At 35.5% G+C, this 23,084-nt stretch overlaps 1 protein-coding gene across 1 annotated transcript in view; it reads left to right on the top strand.

The window, feature by feature from the left end:
- The window catches only part of IL1RAPL1 (interleukin 1 receptor accessory protein like 1), a 1,368,310-nt gene that overhangs the window by 806,973 nt on the left and 538,253 nt on the right, over window positions 1–23,084 (top strand). The window contains exons 4-5 of the mRNA XM_045472042.1: window positions 12,695–12,881; window positions 15,335–15,488. Of these exons, the coding sequence (XP_045327998.1) occupies window positions 12,695–12,881; window positions 15,335–15,488 (341 nt within the window). The remainder of the gene's footprint in view (window positions 1–12,694; window positions 12,882–15,334; window positions 15,489–23,084) is intronic.

Consider the following 23,084-nt stretch of genomic DNA (forward strand, 5'->3'; position numbering starts at 1 on the left):
TGGCATTTAAACCATTGGTTCTTTTAGTGAATTGTAGGTGATCCAGATTAATGGCTCTTCTTTCTAGTCAGAAAAATCTAAAAATTACTATTGATTGAAATGGATACTAAAACTGCATAAGAAGTATTGAAAAGAAACCAAATGCAAAATTTGCATGTCATATAGAATAAAAACGTCTCTCCCGAAAAATGTTTGATTCTGCCTTTAAATTAAACTAACTCACTGTTTGATTCTGCTCTTTTTTCGTTGTAGAATATCAGTAAAAGACTTTCCTCATAGATAAGAAAATGCAAAAGTGCCTTAATTTATTAAATGTGTGGTGTTTATACATCGTTATTTGTACTTTTTGCAAATACATAACTATATAATTTGCTTATCTTTTTATTTTACCTCATGAAAGACTTTCAGGAATTTATGTATAATGTTGATTAAACACTCAGATGTTTGGGGGTGCCCAGGTGGCTCAGTCGGTTAAGCGTCTCACTTCGGCTCAGGTCATGATCTCACTGTTCCTGAGTTCAAGTCTCGCGTCGGGCTGTGTGCTGCCAGCTCAGAGCCTGGAGCCTGCCTCGGATTCTGTGTCTCCCTCTCTCTCTGCCCCTCCCCCACTCGTGCTCTATCTCTCTCTCTCTCTCAAAAATGAATAAATGTTAAAAATTAAAAAAAAAAAACACACACTCAGATGTTTGTTGCCTAAACTACTGTAGTGGCCAGGATCTAGTTGGTTAAAACAAATACATTCCAAATAGTTCATTAGGGGACATTTAATATGCAAAATGGGTTATAAATATGGTGGAAGAGCTGAAATGGCATAACACGAGGCATTCCAGGGGTTAGCAACAGTGGGAAGCCACAGGCACCCCTCTGTCTAGAGGAAAGAAGAGAGGAAGGAGGTCATACAACCAATTCCAGAACCTGAAATGACAGATCCTCTCTTGGAAAAATTCACGTTTGAACTCAGCCAGTAGGAGAGCCTGGTAAATGGAGCACAACTTCATGCGATAAAGTGGTGAACAAGGCAGATTAAACTCCTGCTCTCATGGTACTTACACTGAATGGAAGATGAAATATATACCTATACACAGAAATAAAATGAAGGAAATATCAATTAGTGATCGTTGATAGGATACATATAAAGCAGAGTGGTACAGTTAAGACTGTGAAACCTTTATTCTCATGGATTTTTGGTATTAATTTTATTTTTTAAACATTGGATTGAAATATCATTTACCTTAATTATTTTGTCTTTGGTACCCCCTCACTGTCCTCATGCTAGTTTTGTCGGGATGACACTGTAACGTCTGAAAGAATTCTAGCTATTTTGCTTGAGCAGTTCGGTGAACGGTGTGGCTATCCGTGAGATACGGGAGGCCAGGGGAAGAGTAGATTTGAGAGTAAAAGTAGAGATTTGTTTCCAGGGCACGTTAGGTCGTTAGGTCTGAAGTAACTTTTTAGTTTTCAAATAGGTATGATAAATAGGCAACTGGATATGTAAATCTAGAGTTGACAGAGAAATCAGAGCTGGAGATACAGACACAGAAGTCAAAAACAGAAATGATATTTAAAATATGAAGGTTAAATGTGATTACATAGAGGAAGATGAGATGACAGAATGCATGAAAGCTTTTTAAAAAATAATGCCTTTATTGAGATAGCATTCACAAGCCATATAATTCATGCATCCAGAATGTATAATTTAATGGGGTTTTTTTTGATCCTGGTAAAATATACATAACATCGAAGTTTCCATTCCAACCATTTTTAATCATACATGTTAGTGGCATTACGTACGTTCACAATGTGGTGCAACCATCACCACTATTCATTGCCAGGAAATTTTTATCATTCCAAACAAATTCAGTACCTTTCTTTCCCTCAGATCAGGTAACTTCTATTTTACTTTTGTCTGTCTGAGTTTGCTTATTGTAGATATGTAAGTGGAATTATACACTGTCCTTTTGTGTCTGACTTATTTCACTTAGCGTAATGTTTTTAAGGCTTATCCGTGTTGCATCAGGTATGAGGATGTTATTCTTGTTAAAGACCAAATACTATTCTGCTGTATTTATATGCCACATTTTGTTTACCCGTTCACGTTTTGATGAATGTTTGTGTTGTTTCTGTGTTTTGGCGCTGTGAGTAATGCTACTATGAACATTGATAGACAAGTAGCTGTTGAAGTCCCTGCTTTCAGTTGTTTCAGGTATATAGCTAGGGGTAGAATTGCTAGATCATTTGGTAACTCTGTGTTTAACTTTTTGAAGAACTGCACCATTTTATATTCCCACCAGCAATGCACGAGGGTTCCATTTTTTCCCATATTTTTGCCAAAACTTGTTATTTTCCATTTTTTTAAAATAGCCATTCTAGTGTCTGTGAAGTGGTATTGTATAAAGCATTTTGTACAGTATTCCTCCCTCCACCATTTCCTCTCAGTAAAATATAACCTCCATAAAGGCAAGTACTTTGCTTGTTCACTGCTTTATCCCCAGCTGGGCCAGACACAGTCTTTGCTCAGCAAATATGTGTTCACTAAATGAATAAAGTTTTAATGGTCAATAAATGATAGGTAATTGACTCATGTAATAAATGATGTTATACATTTATTCCTATATAATGTTGAGTGTTCTCTGTTGGGCTGAATGATTTTATTTTGTGTTTATCAAATAGTATGCCTTTACTCTGGGAAGGGTAAAAGGAAATATACTGAATTTATACAGAAAGAAACACTTTCAAACTGTTCCAGGAGAAAAATCAGTGGAAGAGTCCAAAAAGTGAAATTAGAGTGTCATGGAAAAAGCAAGCAAGATCTCACATGTTACCTTCAAATTTGAGCACCAAGCTAGTGGTATGAACATGTTGGGTCAAGGGTGGTAGCCTCATCTCTTTTTCAGGGAACATACCTGGCTTCCTCTTCCTTTTCTTCCAAAACTCTCTTGGATGAGGAGTAGTTTTCCTGGATACAAGCCTGCTATTATGTCCCCTTTGTGTCTGCAGCAATCAGGCTAGTTTCTCAACATGCCACGTTCAAAGAGATCAGTCTTTACATGAAACTCTGATCATGACTTTTAGTAAGCATTATATCTTTAAAATAACACCAGTCTCTAGAGTCCAGAAATATGCACCCGTATCAATTTTATGGAATAGATTCAGTTTTTGTCTTATACATGTAATTAGAAATATGATATAAATGTCCTTAATAATTATTTACTCTCTTTACAGTTTATATATTGTATTTTTCTTGTGAAGTTAAAGAAAGCAAAGTTATTATCAGGTAATATTGACCTAAGTAAAGCTGAATAAAGCATATGCCATTATGACATTTAGAAAATATTTAAAGAAGTATTAGCAGAAAAAACCCCCCACTGATTATGGGGGCTGTTTCCTGACATAGTCCATATATGGTTTCTATACAAGAAGGGGAAAAAAACCATGTTTTCATATGTTTAAATGTTATTAATCTAACTCTGAAAAATCTATTTGTGAATGGGTAAAATTTCAGCGAACCTTGGTAGCTTTCTGTCTTAAAGATGAATATAGATTTTGTTTTACTCTGTTACAACTTTCCCTGGAATTTAGATTATAAAATGAGGAGATGGAGTACAAGATTAGCTAAGCATCTGGATCCTAGGTCACTTCTGTACAAGATTTCTAACAGTATAAGAACTGCTAGACTCACTGTATTAAAAGCTGCCTATGTGATCCTTGGGGAGAAAAACAAAAGTGATTTATAACTGACCCAAGCATGGCTCACACTTTGATTCTCCCTTTTTCTTATCTTTCTAATCGAGAAGGCCAACTAGTCTGTTGCATACAGGGTGAGAGAATGAGATAACCAGGTGATGGCAGATAGCTATTCAGTACCAGGAAATCTTTACAAGTTTCTGCCGGGCCTAGAAGACACGTTCTCTTGCCCCATCCACTATCCAGAAGTGCATGCCATTTCAAAGAAGTATAAAACAAAAGGGCGTAAAAACTAGTTTGGTGGGGTATACATGAGAGTTGTTTAAAGAGATGAATCAAAGAAGAAATGTAATCAGAACTTGATAGCCCTTGGCCAAGAGTTTATTCATTCATTTCACAAATATTTACTGACAACGCCTCCCCAGTGCCTGGCACAGTGCTAGGCACTTAAAAAGTCATTGGGCCTTTTAAGTTTTGAGCCACATTAGTCAGTGACCATGTTTCTCTAATGCTTTTGTCTCCATTTGGCAGCAGAAACTCGTATTCAGAAGGGGTAGAAGAGTTTAAAAAAAGAAGTGCTTGATTTGTCCAAAACTGAGATGTAGAATAACCACATGACCCAACATGTCTACCCCAAGGTATAGTCCCAAAAGTATTAAAAAAAACAGACTCAAACAAATACTTGTACATGAACATTCATAGGAGCATTACTCTCCATAGCCAAAATGTGGAAACAAATTCAGATGTCCATCTGCTCGTGTACAAATGAACTACATTGGTATATCTGTACGGTCGGCTCTTAGCCAAAAAATGGAATGGCGTACAGGTAGATGCATACTACAGTGTGGGTGAACCTTGAATACTTTATGCTGAGTGAAAGAAGCCAGGTGCAAAAATCCACACATTATATGATTCCATTTATATGAAATATTCCTAATAAGCAAATCCATGAAGACAGAAAGCAGATTGATGGTTGCTGGGGGCTTTGGGAATGGGGGAATAGGGAGTACTTGCTAATAGTTATGGGTTTCTTTTGGGGATGATGAAAATGTCTTAGAACTAGGTAGAGATGATGGTTGCACAGCACGATGAATGTACTGAATGACACTTAATTGTACACTTTCAAATGGTTAATGGTTAATTCCATGTTGTATTCCTTTTACCTCAGTTAAAAAAAATATGCTTCTAATAATTCAAACAGCATAGAGCTAACTCCTTCATTTTATATACTGTAAGAAGAATGCCTGTTAACAGAGGAGGCAGCAAAATAACTGGAGATAAATGATTACAAATCGAGATTGTATTATGCTAAGTGAAAGAAGTTAGCCAGAGAAAGATAAATATCTTATGATTTCACTCATATGTGAATGTAAGAAACAAAGCAGATGAACATAGGGGAAGCGAAGGAAAAATAAGATAAAAACAGAGAGCCAAACCGTAAGAGGCTCTTAAATACAGAGAACAAACTGAGGATTGCTGGAGGGGTGTTGGGTGGGAGGATAGGCACAATGGATGATGGGCATTAAGGAGGGCACTTGTTGGGATGAGCACTAGGTGTTGTATGTAAGTGATGAATCACTCAATTCTCCTCCTGAAATCATTATTACACTATATGTTAACTAAGGTGGATTTAAATCAAATTTAAAAAAATTGAGATTGTTATGGGGAAAATAAACAAAAGGATAAGATGGATAAGCTTTCTTGAGAAAATTATTTGTAATTTATGTGACCTCGAACCCACGTTCTGGGCCTCATTTTCCTTTCAGGGACACGTATTTATTTTTGCTTTGCTGTGTCCCTCTTCTTCCTCAAGCAGAGGTCAGGAAGGAGACCTTGGAATCTAATTGTGAAGTTCAAAAGTCCTCACACCCAAGGGTAGCTCAGGCAGAGAAATATTGGACTAGAATTCCATATACCGAGGACTTTTCAACTCTAGTCTTTCAAGAATCTTAGGCTAGGAAAACAGAAATGGCAAAATTCTGTTAATTACTTTTCACCAAAAAAGACAGAGATAATTATTTTGAATTTATAGTTAACATAAGACTGTAGATGAAGTTCAGTGTACCAGTTAAATTTTTAGAAAACAGAACTTCAAATCAAAAGGCAGTAAACTGGCATTTTTAGTCTTATCATTTGCTCAATGGTCTCTCTGTAATCTTGTCAGAAGGGCTGACTTCAAGCACAGTTAAATCAATAGGTCCTCCAGAGCTCTTCTCAAAAGAAAACCTAATCCAAACAAATCTCACATTTTGTGCCAGTAGCCATAAGCATAGTATGTGTAACAAAGATCAGATGTAACAGAGGGGCCACATGCTTTGCTTCAGGCATCAGGGTAAAGACTAAGAAAACATTAAAATATAGGAAAAAATTGGAAGGCTTTAAGATTAGAAATAAACTGTCAGAGCATATTTAAGCCTTAACAAACTGTAAAATGTTCCCTCCACAATCCAACCCTTACATTTTTGATTCCTCACATGTTAGTTTCACAACTAATGATTAGACACTATGGTCAAATTTCAGGTCTGCGGTAACTGATTCAGAGATGTCTTTCCATGGGCAAATATTTTTGACACTTTAAAAATACTTTGTGCTTTTATTTGTACAAAACAATTATATACAGAAGATTACGACTTAAGAAATGACCAGTAAATGTTAGAGTAGACCGTAAGAAACAGAGAAGCAGAGAAAAACTTAATCCTTTAAAACCATTGTTCAAATTCCTGTCTGTCTTTCTCAGCCCTTCGTTATGTGGGAAAACATTTCCAAATACTATGGAAATGTTATGATTTTCCTTAGAGACCTGAGAATTAACATAACAGACAGATCAAGTAGTTAGTGAGTCTGTTAGAGGATCTATTTAACTATCATGTTACTGGTAATTCTGTTAGAGTAGGAGACATTCAACACTACACATGATCATGTATAGGAGGTGTGATTACAGAATAATTGTAACTGTGCTACCCTTAACGTGTGGTGTCGTGTGGTTTTTATTATACTCTATCAGCTAATCAGGTAATATACAAAATTTCCCTTTTCACACACAGTTTTCTTTCTTACCTCCTGTCTGGACTACCCACATTGCCACACCTTGATCTATAGTTGTGTATTGTTGCATCTGTTAAAAGATGAATTTTTTAAATCTGTGATAGCTCCTATGCATGGCAACTCAGAATCTTTGTCTCTTTCAAGGTAGCACACTGCTCAGAAACCCTTGGAGAACTTGAATGCACTGTACTGACTTCCAAAGTCTGCACTTACAGAAGTTATTTTCATTTTATATTTGTGTCATACATTTGCTTCTTAATTATGTTTTAGTATATTTGTTAGTTCTTAGTCTTTGTATTGGTTTAAGGTTAGATGGTTTTTTCACTCCCTTGTAAGACAGGACTCTAAGGCAGTCCTTTCAGAAGCCAACTTGTTGACAAGTATGTAAATATGTAAAAAGTACATAGTAGAAGGACCTGAAAAACACCATAATATTTCTTTAATACCTGTCGCTTGCTCCCTTTTAGTCCTTATTAAACTTGAGGGATTTAAGACCCAAATTTTCAAAGAAATCCAACTTAGATCACATTTTCCCTTTCTCCAGAAGACATCTATTTGGGGGTACAAAATAATATAAAAACCAGGGGCTAAGAGTGGGTAACTTTATTTTGTTTTAAACAATGTTGAATATATATGTATATATATATATATGTACACACACACATATATATGTATATACACACATATGTATATATATGTATATACACACATATATGTATATATACATATATATGTACATATATGCATATACACGTATACATATATACATGTGTGTATATATACACATATACATATATACACACATGTATATATATATATATATATATATATATATATATATATATATATACATCCAGCACTAATAATCTCCAGTATATAGAATTAGAAGTTACGAGATGTGAGTTCTAATCCTATTTTTTTTGCCACTAAATGGATAGTAGAACTTGGGTAAATCATTGACTTCTTTAGGCATTGGTTTACTTTGCTGTAACCTCAGCTGGGTAAATGAAGGAAATCTGTGTGAACTATTTGTACAATACATACTGTGTACTTGGTCTGTACTTCAGGTCACCTTTGCCAGAGAAAACTAGGTCTTTTTTGAAATTAATATTGTATTTTTTATCATTGAAGTAGAGTAGAGCTAGCATTTTTTTTTTTTAATCCACAATACTATTATTGAATCTTTGTCTCTTTCAAGGTAGCACACTGCTCAGAAACCCTTGGAGAACTTGAATGCGCTGTACTGACTTCCAGAGTCAACTGAGTATTGATTATCAGTAAAGAACAAGTATTTTCTCCACATACATGTATATCCTGTCTCTCTAGCCACTTTATAAACATGGAAACTAGTAGTCATGATTTAGCTTTTTGCCTAGATGACAGCCCATCCATTCTAAACAATAGAAGCCAAGTAAATATGTGCTTTTGATTTTCACCGGAAGTCCTGTAGGAGCCTTTGCCTTACCCCATTTACCCCATCGCATGGTATTTCCCTGATGCACAGAGCCAGGGTGCCAGAGCAGTCATGCTGCAAATTTGATGATGGCGGATGGTACTGTTTACTTTGAGAGTGTGTAATTCCCCTCACAGGGATCATATGTTTATTAATGTGTCACAAGTTGCTTGCTTCCTGTTAGCTCTTCTCAGTAAATAGGAGTATCGTGTTCATTGGATGCTGCTTTATTTTTAGCTTTTTAAATCACCTCCTGATGAACAGAAACAGTAAACAAGTATTAAAACATTGAAAGTAATTTGAAAATAGTGCTATCGTGGGGAGTCTGGAATTCCAGACATTACCAGACAGTTGTAAATCAGCAGTCACCTCCCAGAGCTGGGGAATAAAAGTCAGGAAAATAAGAACACCTAAGTGTGCTCATCTGGAGCTACTTTCTGAAAATTAGTGGTCAGTTGCATCTATAGAAAGGAGAAAGGGATGGTGGGGTGGGAAGTCTGTATTTTTCATCAGGTTTACTCCTTCTTCTCCAGCCCGCTCACATATCCCAGATGAAAAATAGAAGGACCTTTCTGGATTCTTATGCTTGACATTAATTAAGCACTGAAGAACTGAAGGCATCATCATGGTCATGTTGTCTGTCTAACCTGCCTTCTAAAAACACTTGGTGGCTGTACTGGGAAATGGAAATCTAAAGGAAATGGGGACAAGGGATGTAGTGCCAATAGTATCTAACTTACTCAGTGCTCTCTGGAAGATCCTGGCCCTGCCCTAAGCTCTTTGTGTTTTAGCATGTTTGATTCCCAAAACAGCCTCCAAGGTTTTTAGTATTACTTTCTCTTTATACAAATGAGGAGAAGATGGCAGCCTCAGGAGTCAAGTAACTTTCTCTCCTTGTCAAAAGTACTGAGCGATCAAGCTGGAATCTGAATCTTTTACAGCTGGGCTTTTGAGATCTTGCTCTTGACTCAGCCCTGTTTGTATAAAAAAATGTCTGGCATTTGATAAAAGAAGGTGTAGAAAAACAAACAAACAATAGTAATTAGTAGTTTGAGGGGAAAGAAAACCTAAGACTCATGAATTTAAAACATTCATGTGGAATGTTCATTCAAATTTAGAATTCACTGATTTACTTCTTAGAAAAGTCTGTTCTTTAAGAATTCTAATGTGTACAAATATCAGTATTATTCTAAAATGTGGGTATTTTCTTACTGCACATTGGGATATGTCCTAGGATAGTTAATTGCTTACCTTGGATAATTATTTTTTCTGAAAATATTACCTTAAAATGAGCCTCTAAAGAGCATGTTCTAGTCTGTGCTGGAGTAAAATTAATAAATAATGCATGAGCAATATTTCTGGCAAACCCAAAGAGGATATTTTTTCCACTTGGGTGTGAAGCTCAAGCTAAAATTTAGCACACTTTCTTTTCTCTCAAAGCTGTTTTTTTTTTTTTTCCCTTCAGTATTTTCCATGCCGAAAGATTGACTCTACTTTTCATATACTCATCTGAGAAAAGTTCTTCATCATCTTGGATAACTCTCTCTTTCCTTTCCTCCTTCACTGTTGTAGTGATTCGGTATCTTTAATATAATTTGAGCATGATTCCTCCTTCCTGTCTCAGTGGTCATTGCCTTTGGAGCGGCCATGTTTCTCCTGAATGAATGATGTTGCTTTCTAATTTTCTCACTGCACCTAGTCCTCTGTTCTCTCCAATCCATTTTTCTCACTGCCATCAGAAAAATCTCTCCAAAATCCCATTGTCTTCATTTCCCAGCATAAAGTCCACATTCTGCTGTGGCTTACGTGACTCTCCTTCTGGCTTCTGCACACCTCTCTGGTCTCAGTGCCTGCTGTTCCTTTATAACTACTCTGGAGTCCAGCCATACCAAATTATTTGCAATTCCTCTAACATATCAAGTCGTTGCATGTCTTCAAGCCTTTGTGCATACTGTTCCCTGGATTAGCCTTTGTTAAATTTGCTGAATTCTTTCTCATTCTTTAAGACAACCAGGTATCACAACTTAAGAAGTCTTGATTCTTTCTTTGACGCTGTTGTGGTGGTGCACACTATCTTTCTGTAGTGCTTATCACATTGAATTTCAGCTGTTTACTTGTGTATCACTTCTGGATTACAAGGGATTATAGTCCCTGAGAGCAGGGACTATAATATGTTTTATCATTCTAACAAAATCTCTGAACACATTCTTCCAGGACCATTTTACTGACTGACTTTGTTTAAAGGTTAAAGGTTTTACCTGTGAAGTATTTTAGATGTGCTTCTAGGCTATTATACTAAGTAGAGACATCAATATTTAATCATTCTGCGTAATAATTTTGTGGCACTTTTCTTTGTTACCCAATATAAAGCGAAATAAATAACTGTAAAGGAAAACTCTATTTTTCTGCTCTATTCTCAGTACTTCTGACACCAGGTATATGGGGGGTTTTCCACACCAAGGGATTTTGCAACACCAGCTGTTTATGCTACAGTTCAAATCTGTTCTGACACTATCTATTGGAGATAACATCACACCCCACAGGTTGAGGACTCAGTCCCACCAGACTGCCTCCTGCCTCACAACTCACACAGCAGTGCAAGTCCAGGCTGTCACCTGTGCTTCTGACAGACTGGCTACGAATCAGAGATTCTCACAACCCCCTCCTTGGACTCAGTCATTTGCTAGAATGGCTCACAAACTCAGGAAGCAGTTGACGTACTATTGTCAATTTATTACAAAGGGTATCTCAAAGGGTAGAAATGAACAGTCAGATGAAAGAGGCATGTAGGGCACAGTGTGGAGGAAGCGGCACAGGACTTCCATGCCATCTCCAGGCATGCCCCCCCCCCAGAACCTCCACGGTTCATCCACCCAAACTCATCAACCTTTGTTGTTCTAGAGTTTTTATAGAGCTTCACCTGAAGCTCCTGCCCGCTTGCCTTAGGGTCCATGGCTGGAGTTAAACATTCCAATCCTCTGAACACTTGGTCTTTCTGGTAACCAGCCCCATTCTGAGGCTTTCTAAGGGCTTCATCCTAAGGCATCTCATTCACATAAACTCAAAGGTGATTAAAAGGGGCTCACTTTGAATACTCAAAGATGCTCCACTCCTATCGCTCTGATGGTTCTAGGAGTTTCAGGAAATTTGTGCCATGAACTAAGACCAAATATATATTTTTATTATACCACAACCAACCTACCTATTTTCTGGCTATTCTCGTCTTGTCATATTGGCATTAAAAAAAAACAACAACAAAAAACAAAAATTTGAATCAAGTGGCTGTTTAAATGGCAAATATCTTGGCTGAATAAGGAGGAGAACTAGGGGACTGTGATCTGTGTGCACCAGTGCAGAGTGAGAAGAGCCAACGTTACTGAGCACCGGTGACAGGCCAAACTCAGACACGTGTTGTCCCACCACCCCCACCTAAGGTTCTGAGGGGTTAAATGAGTTGCCCAACATTGCAGAAATAGTAAGCAGTAAAACTCAAATCCAGAACTTTGATAACCAAGTATACAAATGAGCTGTTGGGCACTTACCACATAAGAAGTTCTCTATAAAACCTTGAATTTGATGTTTTATGCTTCTCTTTTTTCTCACTGCCTACATGACTGTGCCTGACCCATAGCAGTGTCCATTGAATGTGCAGAGACTTAAATGGCAAACCCAAATAGTGCACTTTACAGGAAAACTTCCTTTGGCCCAACTCTTTCAAGGAGATCTCTGAACATGATTTCTCTTCTCATGTATTTCAAGTTAGAAACTTGATTTAGGGACCAACAAGTTGTAAAATGAGGCACTGATTTAATAGGCTGATTATGTAGAACCTATCAGGATGGGGTCCATCCTTACATAGTACATTAGGATGTTTATCTTGTCTGACAACCTGGACTCCAGGTCCCAACCCAAATGGATTTGAGTCTATAAAGATAGTGAGTGTGCAGTATTTTTACCCAAGACTTTTCTTCCCATATTCACTGATAATGTCTCTACTTACCAAGACAACCCATACTACAAGAATTGAGCAGCCTTTTTCTTCTCATTCCATTATGCCCAATAGACCAGTTATATTTTTCTACTCTGTTGAGTTTGCCAAGTTGAGTTTGCCTCTGTTGAGTTTATGCCAAGCATAAACGCAAGGTTGACTTCTTTTCTGACCTAAATCTTCCTTTATTTCATTCGTTTTTTTAGATACAACAATCCCTAGTGAACAGGTTTCAAACCACACTTGTATATAATACAAAACTTTTTTTTTCTAACAAATGAAAAATGTACGAATGTTTTCACCAAACCAAGCTTTGTCTAGCTGTGTGATAAGAGAAAGTTCTGTGAAATAAGCCATAATACCATAACCTTAACTAATCAAGGGAATGTTTGCTTTTCTTTTTCCCTCTTCCTCTCCTCCTCTCTCTCTGTCTCTGTTTCTCTTTCTCTTTTAGTGAAGTAAACACATTCTGGCAGCACTTTTTGTTCACACCAGACCACCTTATTTATTTTGCTTCATTACAGAAACTCCACTTACTGTATGAAGGTATCCATCTCACTGACAGTGGGCGAAAATGACACTGGACTCTGCTACAATTCCAAGATGAAATACTTTGATAAAGCTGAACTTAGCAAAAGCAAGGAAATTTCATGCCGTGACATAGAAGATTTTTTACTACCAACCAGAGAACCTGAAATCCTATGGTATAAGGTATGTGCTGTGAATGATTTTGTTACTTGTAAATAGATGAATGTGTATCTTATTCTTGGACAAGTTGGATAAAAAAAATTAAATGGATATGATGACTTTCAGCTCTGTACTCCTAAAATAGTACACCAAATTGTGCTGCTCGTTATAAGTTTTCAAACCAATAGCTTTGATAAATGTCTTTCAATATTTATATTGGTAATCCATTGCAATAAGCTGTTGTGTTAATGTTCACATCTAGCTTACACAATTCTTTCAAGTCGATTATAATCTGTGTTGATAATTTCAGGAACTAAAATACGTTAAGCATTCATTTCAGAGCTCTTCACATAAACAGTCCTAATGTCCCCAAGCAAGGAAAGGATTGATTTACTTCTATGAAAAAATGGTATTCTAGCTTTATTGAACTCTTCTGTTTAATGGAAGTACCTTTGTGCATATTCAATTCCTTTCCATATAAAAACACATACATTTTCTAAAATCTGATGAAAATTCATAGCATTATAAAAATAGCACTAGATAAACTTCTTTTCAAAAACCAAAAGAAACTTCAGACTAAAGGAGAATAATCCAACCCCTGTCCTTCCTATCACATAATTGACTTTCTCTCAGTTTTAAGATTTGGATGTACTCTTCAACTTATTTCTACCATACAAGAAATTTTTGTTACTGAGTGTCTTCAAGAAATATAATATAGGTGCTATGATCATTTGTCTGGGATATTGTGTCTATGATTTAAAGAGTACTAGTATAAATTTTACTTTGTATAATTCCCTATAAGTAGGAATTTAGGAAGCATGACCTCTTAGTAACTACACCCACCAATATCAGTATGTCATGAATTCAGAACTTATGAGAAATTAACAAGAAACAAATATTTAATAAGTTGTAAAGGATTTGCCGTAATTAGCAATGACCTTCTCTGAGTAAGACTTAATTTTCATTCTTGATAGCAAGTAATGGAGGATTCAGAACATTTGAACTGTTGAAATATTTTTGTATATTTCTTTTGAATTTCTATCCAAGACAATGTCAAACAGCCCTCAAATATTAGCCCCACTGATTTCTGTTGCTGTGCAGATGAGGTTTATTTTTTCCCTTTTGTTTTTCTTTGTGTAGGTATTTCATACCCTGATTCTCAGTGGCATGCCTGCTTTCCACAAGCAGATCCTTAGCAAGCCCTAATGATTACTTCAAAGGGGAGACTGTTAGGGAAGTTTGACCCAAAGTCTCTGAGAACAAATGTTTGTCTAGTCGTCATATGTGTATATTCACCTTCTATACATGTACACACACACACACACACACACACACACACTCAGTATTTAAAATGGCTGGCCTCACATTGGTCCTTTAGTCATGTTTCCACCAACACCCCAATTACTGTGACCTTAAGCTGTAAAGACTGTCACTAGTGGAGTGATGGGAGGAGATGCATTATACATGAAACTTAAAAGTCTTGCAGTAATCCAGATTATTTTCCCATACTCAAGGCAACATATATTCCATGTATTCGATGTATATACCTTCTGCAATTATGACAGTTTATGCAACTAATATGAGTATATAAGATGTATATTTTGGTCTGAAATAACTGGATGGTTCTCTCCCATTTATACAAAGGCATTGATCCACATAATCAAAATGATAGCCTGCAAAAAGTTGACGTGGCAATATTTTTTTTCAGAAATAATACTACCTGTGAACAGTGTCCAAGGGCTTAAAGCTACTTTTATCCTCATTGCCTTGATTTTGAATCTGGCTAGTGGAAATGGATTTCTGGCAAAAAGAGAAAGCTCCTGAGCCAACATCATTATAATCCTAAGCTTAATTTAGAGACCATAATTTGGTAGACCCACCAACAATGAAAATAGATATTTATAGTACTGTAAAGACCTTGTATATGAATGTTGGCCATTTCTTTCATGGATTATAGAATGTACATGTTATGAAGAGACTGAATTATTTCTAAATGTTGTATTAAAAGATTTAAAAGATTGAAATAGAAGCATTTTCCTCTACAGAATTAGTTTTTCTACTTCACACTAAAATAGTATATTTTCTATTGTATGTTATTAGTATCAAGATGGTTAATTACATAGTTAGCAAATAAAGAGTATTTACTTCTAAAAATGATGTTAGTAGTTATCTTAATTGAGTGTCTTTTTTCTTATATCTTCTAAATCAATGTATACCTGATTTAGAGACACTAATCTTTGAAGGTAATAAAGTGACTCTTGCTAAAAGAAAAAAAAAAGAAAAAAAAAACAGCTTTCAAATTGAGGTACCTGATTTCCCAGAGATGTGGAGAAGGTATGAAAATTCTTAGAATTAATTACAAACTTTTCAGCCCTTTAAAATATAATATTAGAAGCTTTTGGTTTAGCTATTTAGAAATCTTTTCTCTATTTTTCAGTTACTTTACTTACTACAGAAATTTTGTGTTTTCCATGCAGGAATGCAGGACAAAAACATGGAGGCCAAGCATTGTGTTCAAAAGAGATACACTGCTTATAAGAGAAGTCAGGGAAGATGACATTGGAAATTACACCTGTGAATTAAAATATGGAGGCTTTGTTGTGAGAAGAACTACTGAATTAACTGTTACAGGTAATCACAGTCTTCAGTATTTCATGTGCAAGTAATGAAGTTGAGTTTTTATGCTACTTATTGGTTTTTTCAAATCTGTGCACTGAAAGAAGTACTTAACCAAATGCTAAGTGGACTCCTGTAGGTGACATTTATTCCTGCTTGCTTTTAAATCATCTTGTGCTGAAATGCATTTGAAAGGTTAAAGAAAATATGCTTAGGGAATTATAGAAATGTTAGCTTTTGAAAGTACTTGAAATAATGAGTTTACAATTTCAGAAAATTATGCTTATATTTTGTAATGGTATCATTTTTTGGAAACATTTTCCCAAGTGTTAAAATAGAATATATGAAATCTATCTCCGTCTTCCTGTCTTGCTCCAAATCAGAAAATTTACTATTTTCTTCACTTATCTCTCTATAAATCTGATGTATGTGTTCTCATGAACCTGAAAATAACATAATTTCAGGTGTAATAATTGAATAATTATATGAGATGCAGCAATTGGTGTCATTCCTCTCTCTGGTTGCTAAGACAGAAGGACATGAGCACAAGATTTAGAACTCTGTAATCATGAGTCTGCAGCTCCCTGGTCTCATGACCATATTGGAATCACCACAACCTTCACCGTATCAGTTTCTTCATGTACCAAATGGCAATTATAAAACTTGCCTTGTTTATTTCATAGGATTTTTGCAAGGATCTAATGAGGTAAGGTATGTGAAATCAGTTTGCATAATGTAGAATTATATCCAAATGTGCATTTTGGTCATTTTGTGTCATGTAATATATTATCATCATGCCTTTTTTTTACTTGATAGTTTACTTCTCTAAGAGTGGTCCCAAGAGACAAAACAGGGGAAAACAAGAGCAATATTAGGAGTTAAAGAAATTATTCTCATCTTTAGAAAGGTTCTTCTTGGTAACTTTTTGTACAATCATATTTATGAAACATATAGAAATAAGTGTACAAGGGATATTATATACTTTTAAGAGATTTTCATGTGTTCATTGATTCACTTAGTATAGTTTTCGTATATGAAGAGAGCTTAGTGGTAGTGACCTTCATCTTATAATCATTGCCTTTTCTTTCGTATCTTGAGATTATCGTATATTTTGACTTAAAAACTATAATTCAATTTATAAAATTCATTTGATGAATATTAATTATTCTTATCTAAATAAAATTTTACTTAAATAAATCAGGTGCTCTTTGGTAATGCCTTTGGTAAACATTAGACCTAGTAAATAACTGGCACTTGCAATATATGATATATTTAAATAGTAAACACACATTCACTCTTGTATTATGTATGAATGGTATGCATGGGTATAATCTACAACTAGTTTGGTTTTCAGTTTTGCTGTGTTTAATAGGTCTTTGTAGAGAAAATTACAATTAACAGTTTATCTTCCCGTCTGTTTAATGGAAGAGTGAAAAACGTAACTGTTTATACTTGGGTTTTCTTTACAATAGATATTGAGGTTTTATTTATTTTTTTGCTTTCAATCTATACTGAAGTAGTTTTTCCAAGAGTAGGTATAGAGACAAGGAATTTGAAAATATAATGAAAAAACATCTATTCCCTAAAGAATGTCGAATGTACTTCTAGTCTTTATTCTTTGGATTATAGAACTCATCCTTGGTAAATACATCTCTTCCCTTTCTAGAAACATTAGGACGCCAAACCACTATTTAGAAAGAGGTGATTAAAAAAAATCTCAGAGACTGGAAACTGGGTCCCAAATGGTGCAATCACTTAAATGAGGCTATTTTGTAGAACGAGTAATAGAATCATTTTCTCCTAAATGCTACTCAGGGCTACTATATTTTCCTAACTCTATTTCTCCAAAAATATCTTGTCTTTACTTGAAAAGAGTGAGTAGTTATTCTGTATTATCCAAGAGGAAGTAGATAAAAGTTTTAATGGAAGTTTTCATTCAACTCATAATCCTGAATACCTCTAATTTAAGTGGCCTTACCTGTGACATTGATTTGGGTAAAAAAATATAAAGCCAAGTTTGCCTATATATGAAGTTTGGGATGAATGGGGGAGTTGCAGGACCTATAATTAAAATAGTATGTATTAAAATGCATCTTTTATTAAAATAAAAGTCTATGACTTTTATATAAAAATGTTTTTTATAACATTGCTTTAGTGTGACACCATAGCACATTTACTTTGCCTGTAACCAAATTAAAGAATGATTCTTAGAACCCAAATTATATCTGTCACTAAAGCAGCAAAGGTGGGCTGTTCTCTGGATCATAATTAACCAGTGTTTTGTAGCTTGATTTTCTGCAAATCATGATTATATTGTACTTGATGTAAATATTATGCACAGCATGATATCATTTAATTTTAGTGCATCTGCATTAGCTGATGATAAGCAAATATTTTGAAGTGTTTTAGATCATGCTTCTTTAAAATAAGAAAGAATCCTGCATGTGAAGCGGAAAGGAAATTTCTAGTTTCATAAGGTGGCTAAATGTGCAGGCAATATTGTGAAATTTTTTTTTATGTTTTATTTACTTTGCGGGGGGGGCAGAGTATGAGGGGGGAGGGGCAGAGAGAGAGGGAGACGTGGAATCCCAAGCAGGCTCCAGGTTCTGAGCTGTCAGCACAGAGCCCGACACAGGGCTCGAACTCACGGACTACGAGATCATGACCTGAGCCGAAGTCAGATGCTTAACTGACTGAGCCACCCAGGTGCCCCAATATTAGGAGATCTTTCACTTGTTAAAAGTGCATGTGTCTACTTAAGTGAAGTAGTGCTTCAGGAAAACAGACCACAGGGATAAAATAATAAACCTGCTTATCACTTTGGGTATACTTTCAACATTATTATTTTGTTAAATTCAAGGTGTTTTTAGCATCAATCTGTATCGTCTATGCTCTTCTGTAAGCCTCAGCCACACTGAAGTTTTTACTGTTCTCCAAATATCCTCCCTCTGAGCCCCTCTACCTGGTGCGCTCCCTCTGGAATGCTTTTTCTTACGCGTTGTCACAGAGCTGATTCTTACCCTTTCTTCAGGGCACAACTCACATGTTCCCTTTGTTTTGAGGCCCGTCGTTCTTCATGCCTTCATAGCACTTTTAGAATCCCCACTGCAGCCCTTACACATTGCACTGTAACTGTTGACACTCCTGTTCTTCCACAAGAACATGAGCTACTTACAAAGGGATGTCTTCTTTTTAATAAGCATTTTATTTGAGACCAGTTTTACATTTATAGGAAAATTATGAAGACATTAGAGAGAGATCCTATATACCCTACATCCAGTTGATGTAGGATTAAGAGGTGGGGTGGAGGGGATTAAGGAGTGCACTTGTCATGATGAGCACAGGGTGATGTATGGAACTGTTGAATTACTGCATTGTGCACCTGAAAGGAATATAATGCTGTATGTTAACTAACTGGAATTAAAATAAAAACTTTATTTTTTTTAAATTCATCCATGTTATTTCATTTATCTGTCATTGATTTATTACTTTTATGCTATAATATTCTGTTACATGAATATCTCCCAGTTTATTGATAGGGTTATTTTCATATTTTTTTAATGTAAGTGATATTATCATTAACCATCTCCTAAGCGCGCGCACACACACACACACACACTGTTCATTTTGCCTAATAGTAGGCATTTATGTAGAATTTTTACCTAGGAGTGGATTAGCTTATTCAGAGTGTGTATGTTTTTAAATGTACTAGATATTGCTTGGATTGCTTTGGTAATGGGCCAACCCATCTAAATGAAATGAGAGGAGGAGGGGAGTAGTACTCCAAAGGAAAGTTAAGGTGCCCAAAGAAGGGGAAAAATATTCAAGGAATATAAAGAGGAGATGTCCAGTACTTCTAAAGAGTATGATTTCTTAAACATTGTAAAATGTCGTTTGATATTCATAAAAATCTATTGTGGGTGTTATAACCATTTTCCGTACTTCAATATTGCTAAATAAAAATGTGAAAATGTTCAAATTTGTTTTCATATAAATTTCTATATCTGAGGATTCCTTACACTAAACTCTAACTCATACTCAGACTGTAGCTTTGACACTGATCCCCTGCCCGATTATTTGCGAGGATGGGGAAAATGTGTCCAGAGATGGTCCATAATAGACCTAGTAATTCCAAAATAATTTAGACCAGCTTGGCTCTTTGTACAATAGTCCCTATTTAGATTTTAAAAATACAGATGTAAGTTATGATACGTTGTTTTGAATTTGTTACATCTGAGGAAAAAATTACACACTATATAGATTTTTTTTCCTAGAAGTATTGATTAAATTATATGATATTCCCTTTCATCTTGTTAATACTTATTTTTTCTTCTGGCTGAAACATTTTTCTGGAGGTTTTAGAAGAAAGATTAAGAACAAAATAACACCATGTTTCCAGCAAAAAATTTGAAATGAGTCAGACTAGTAGAAAAGCCATTTAATTTGTAGGGCTAGATCATTAAGTGAAGTACTGGTTAAAAAAATGGATTGTTACATCAGGAAAAGAAATTCCCAACAAAATGCAGTAGTCAGCAAAAACAGAGAAGTGAAGAAAAGAATACTGACTTGAAAAAAAACACAAAAAGAATGAATTGACTGCTACAAGGATGTGATGGTTTTAGTAGCATTTTTATACTTGGTTTAACATTTTTAACAGAGTTAATGTAGCAATATATTCAAACTACTTCCCAATCAACCAAGGTTGAAGATATGCTCTCAAAAAGTACATCTTCCTCCTCTTTTTATAGATGAGGAAGCTGAGGCAAAGAAAGGTTAAGTGGCTTTATCACAAAGCATCATGCTGAGAAATTTAGGAATAAAATTTAATTTCCTGAACTTCAGTTTATGATTTACTCTACTGGATAATTAATAGACAGGCGTTGTATTTTTCATATGAGCTCTGCTGATCACTATGAAAGATTTATCATTTAAGTTCAACTGAAACACATTTTCTTATGAGTCCTTTAATTCTTCTGTTACTGATGTAATTAAATGGTGCTTCTGTAGCGAAGCCCAGGGGCGCTCAGTGATTCCTTTTATTTATTTATTTTTCCTTAACAAACAGTTCCTTTTATCTTCCCTTTTAAACAACTATTTTTACTGACACATTTCATAGCCTCATGTGTGCTCTACTGACTGTAACCTAACAAGAATTGATGAAATTGATAACACGAATTGATAAATTCCAGACTTGACTTTGTGTGTTCAGTAATCAGTGTGCTAGGACTTATGCCCACAACAACCATCACATATATTATTTTTTATAAAATGAATCATATTACAGATAGTCTTAGCTGTTTTTCTGCCATATTTTGCAGCTCAAAAATCATTTAGATTAATTCAGAGTTTTGAATTCAAAGAGGTTAAAGCTGATCAATATAGTGAAACTGAGTTTAATCATTTTGGCTGTCCAATCCTGATGTGGATTTCAGTACCTAGAGCAAAAGACCTCTCTTATGAGTATTTTCTAATGATAACTCTGCTGACACTAATTACCTTAATTTATTGTTTGATCTCTCGCTATATTGAGTGAATTGCCAAAATGTATTAATCAAGCAAATATATAATGTCAAGGCATGGTAACTTTGAATAAAAAGTATGATGTTTTTACTCTTAAGCAGAAAATGTTGTAGGATATTTTAAAATATATCAATAGCAAATTTGGGATGTGCCATTTCTAGCCATGGGGAAAATAAGGCTTTATTCCTCTGGATAATTTCCATCAATATAAGCAATAATAAACATTAGTAATCACAATAGTTAATGCTGTTTACTATGTGACAGGATCTGTTCTAAGTTCTTATTTATAAGTATTCATTGAATCCACACAACCTCAATTTACTCACCCTTAAAAACTTTTCAGGTGCTTTCTATGCACCGGCTATTCTAGATTTTATAAATTACACTTGAAAAGCATTCGTTGTTTTCGTTGCTCACTGAGTGGCCTCCAGCCAGGGCCTCAACTGAGCCTGGGTCAGGATAGCATTTAAAAAAACAGAAACAAAAACAAAAAACAAAGCCATATGACATCCCTAAGAATGTCAAATACTAGAATCCATAGATACAGGTTATAAATTAGCCATGCCTAAAAGGATGAGTGACATTTTAAAACCCTAAAAGAATGATGCCATTTTTGGTTCTGTGTGTGAGTGTCCATATTAAGAATGCTCAATCAGCAGTACAACCTACCCCATATCTATGTTTTGATTTGATTGAATGTTATGGCCTACTTTTTGGTGTTGTATTGTTGCCTGACATAGTTTATCAGCAAGAGCTAGCCTTTGATTTCTTGCTGCTTTTGAAAGCACTGGATTTGCAGTGTACTAGAATGTTTTCATTATGATGACCTTACCGGTGCAATCCTTTGGACTGCTTGCCTATGAGAAATGGTACAGTCTTCCTGTCCCCAGCCATCCCTCTGGCCTGATCCCAGTATGAGAGCTGCACAGCTCCTGGCCTTGCAGACCACTAACCAAACTCATACCTACCTCATTGGGAAAGAAACAGATACTTTTTCTTTGACTCCTAACCATATGGCAGTCACCATGCAGAATGATTTATAGGCTTTATTATCTACATTTTACCAAGGATGCAATTCAAAGTACATGAATTTATAATTTTAAATACAAATCATTATCATCTTTTCTAATTAAGTTCCATTCTTTTATTTGCTCGAAGAGCTGACCAATAAATATTCTTTCATAGAATGGTTAGCTTAGAGGTTAATTAGAGAAACGTCTGGAACTGCGCTGTCCGATACAGTGGACATTAGCAACATGCGATTATTGAGCACTTGAAATGTGACTAGACTGGACTTAACTGTGCTGTAAGGATAAAATATATACCAGATTTCAAAGACTTTGTATGAGAAAATAATGCACAGTATATAATTTGTAACTTTGTATTGATTACATATTGAAGTTATAATATTTGGTTAAATACAAAATATTACTAAATTAATTTTACCTATTTTTACTTTTTAAAATGTAGCCACTACAAAACTGTTAATTTTATATGTCACTTGCCTTATATTGGTATTGGACAGCACTGCTCTAGAATGTGAATGTGATTGCTGTCTTGAAAAGTGTAAGGGGAAGGCACAGGACCCAGAACCTTGGGTGTAGTTCCATTGGTGGCTGTGTCACTCATGAGCTAAAAGACCTTGGCCAAATCACCTGACTTCACTAAGTGTAGTCGTAATGTTGAGACCGTGAATACCCACTCACAGTGCTATAGTAAGGAGTAAATTAGCCGAAACATGTGAAAGCAGGCTATAAAGAAATGTGGAAATGGAAGTGTCCACTATCATGATTTGGTCTGATCTATGAATCTTTACCTTTGCTTGTTTTAATTAGTGGAATGTTAATATTTATAATCCTAACCCAGTATTTCAAATGACATTATCATCAATACAAATCACTGAGTAGTACTCATTGATCACTAAGGAGTGGTATATATATGTGGAGAAATCTCAAAAAGGTCATGATCTCACAGTTTGTAGGTTCAAGCCCCATGTTGGGTCTCTGCTGACAGCTCAGAGCCTGGATCCTGCTTCAGATTCTGTGTCTCCCTCTTTCTCTCTGCCACACCCCTGCTCTCACACACTCTCTG

The sequence above is a fragment of the Leopardus geoffroyi genome, chromosome X, assembly GCF_018350155.1.
Source record: "Leopardus geoffroyi isolate Oge1 chromosome X, O.geoffroyi_Oge1_pat1.0, whole genome shotgun sequence".
In the NCBI taxonomy this organism is placed as follows: domain Eukaryota; kingdom Metazoa; phylum Chordata; class Mammalia; order Carnivora; family Felidae; genus Leopardus; species Leopardus geoffroyi.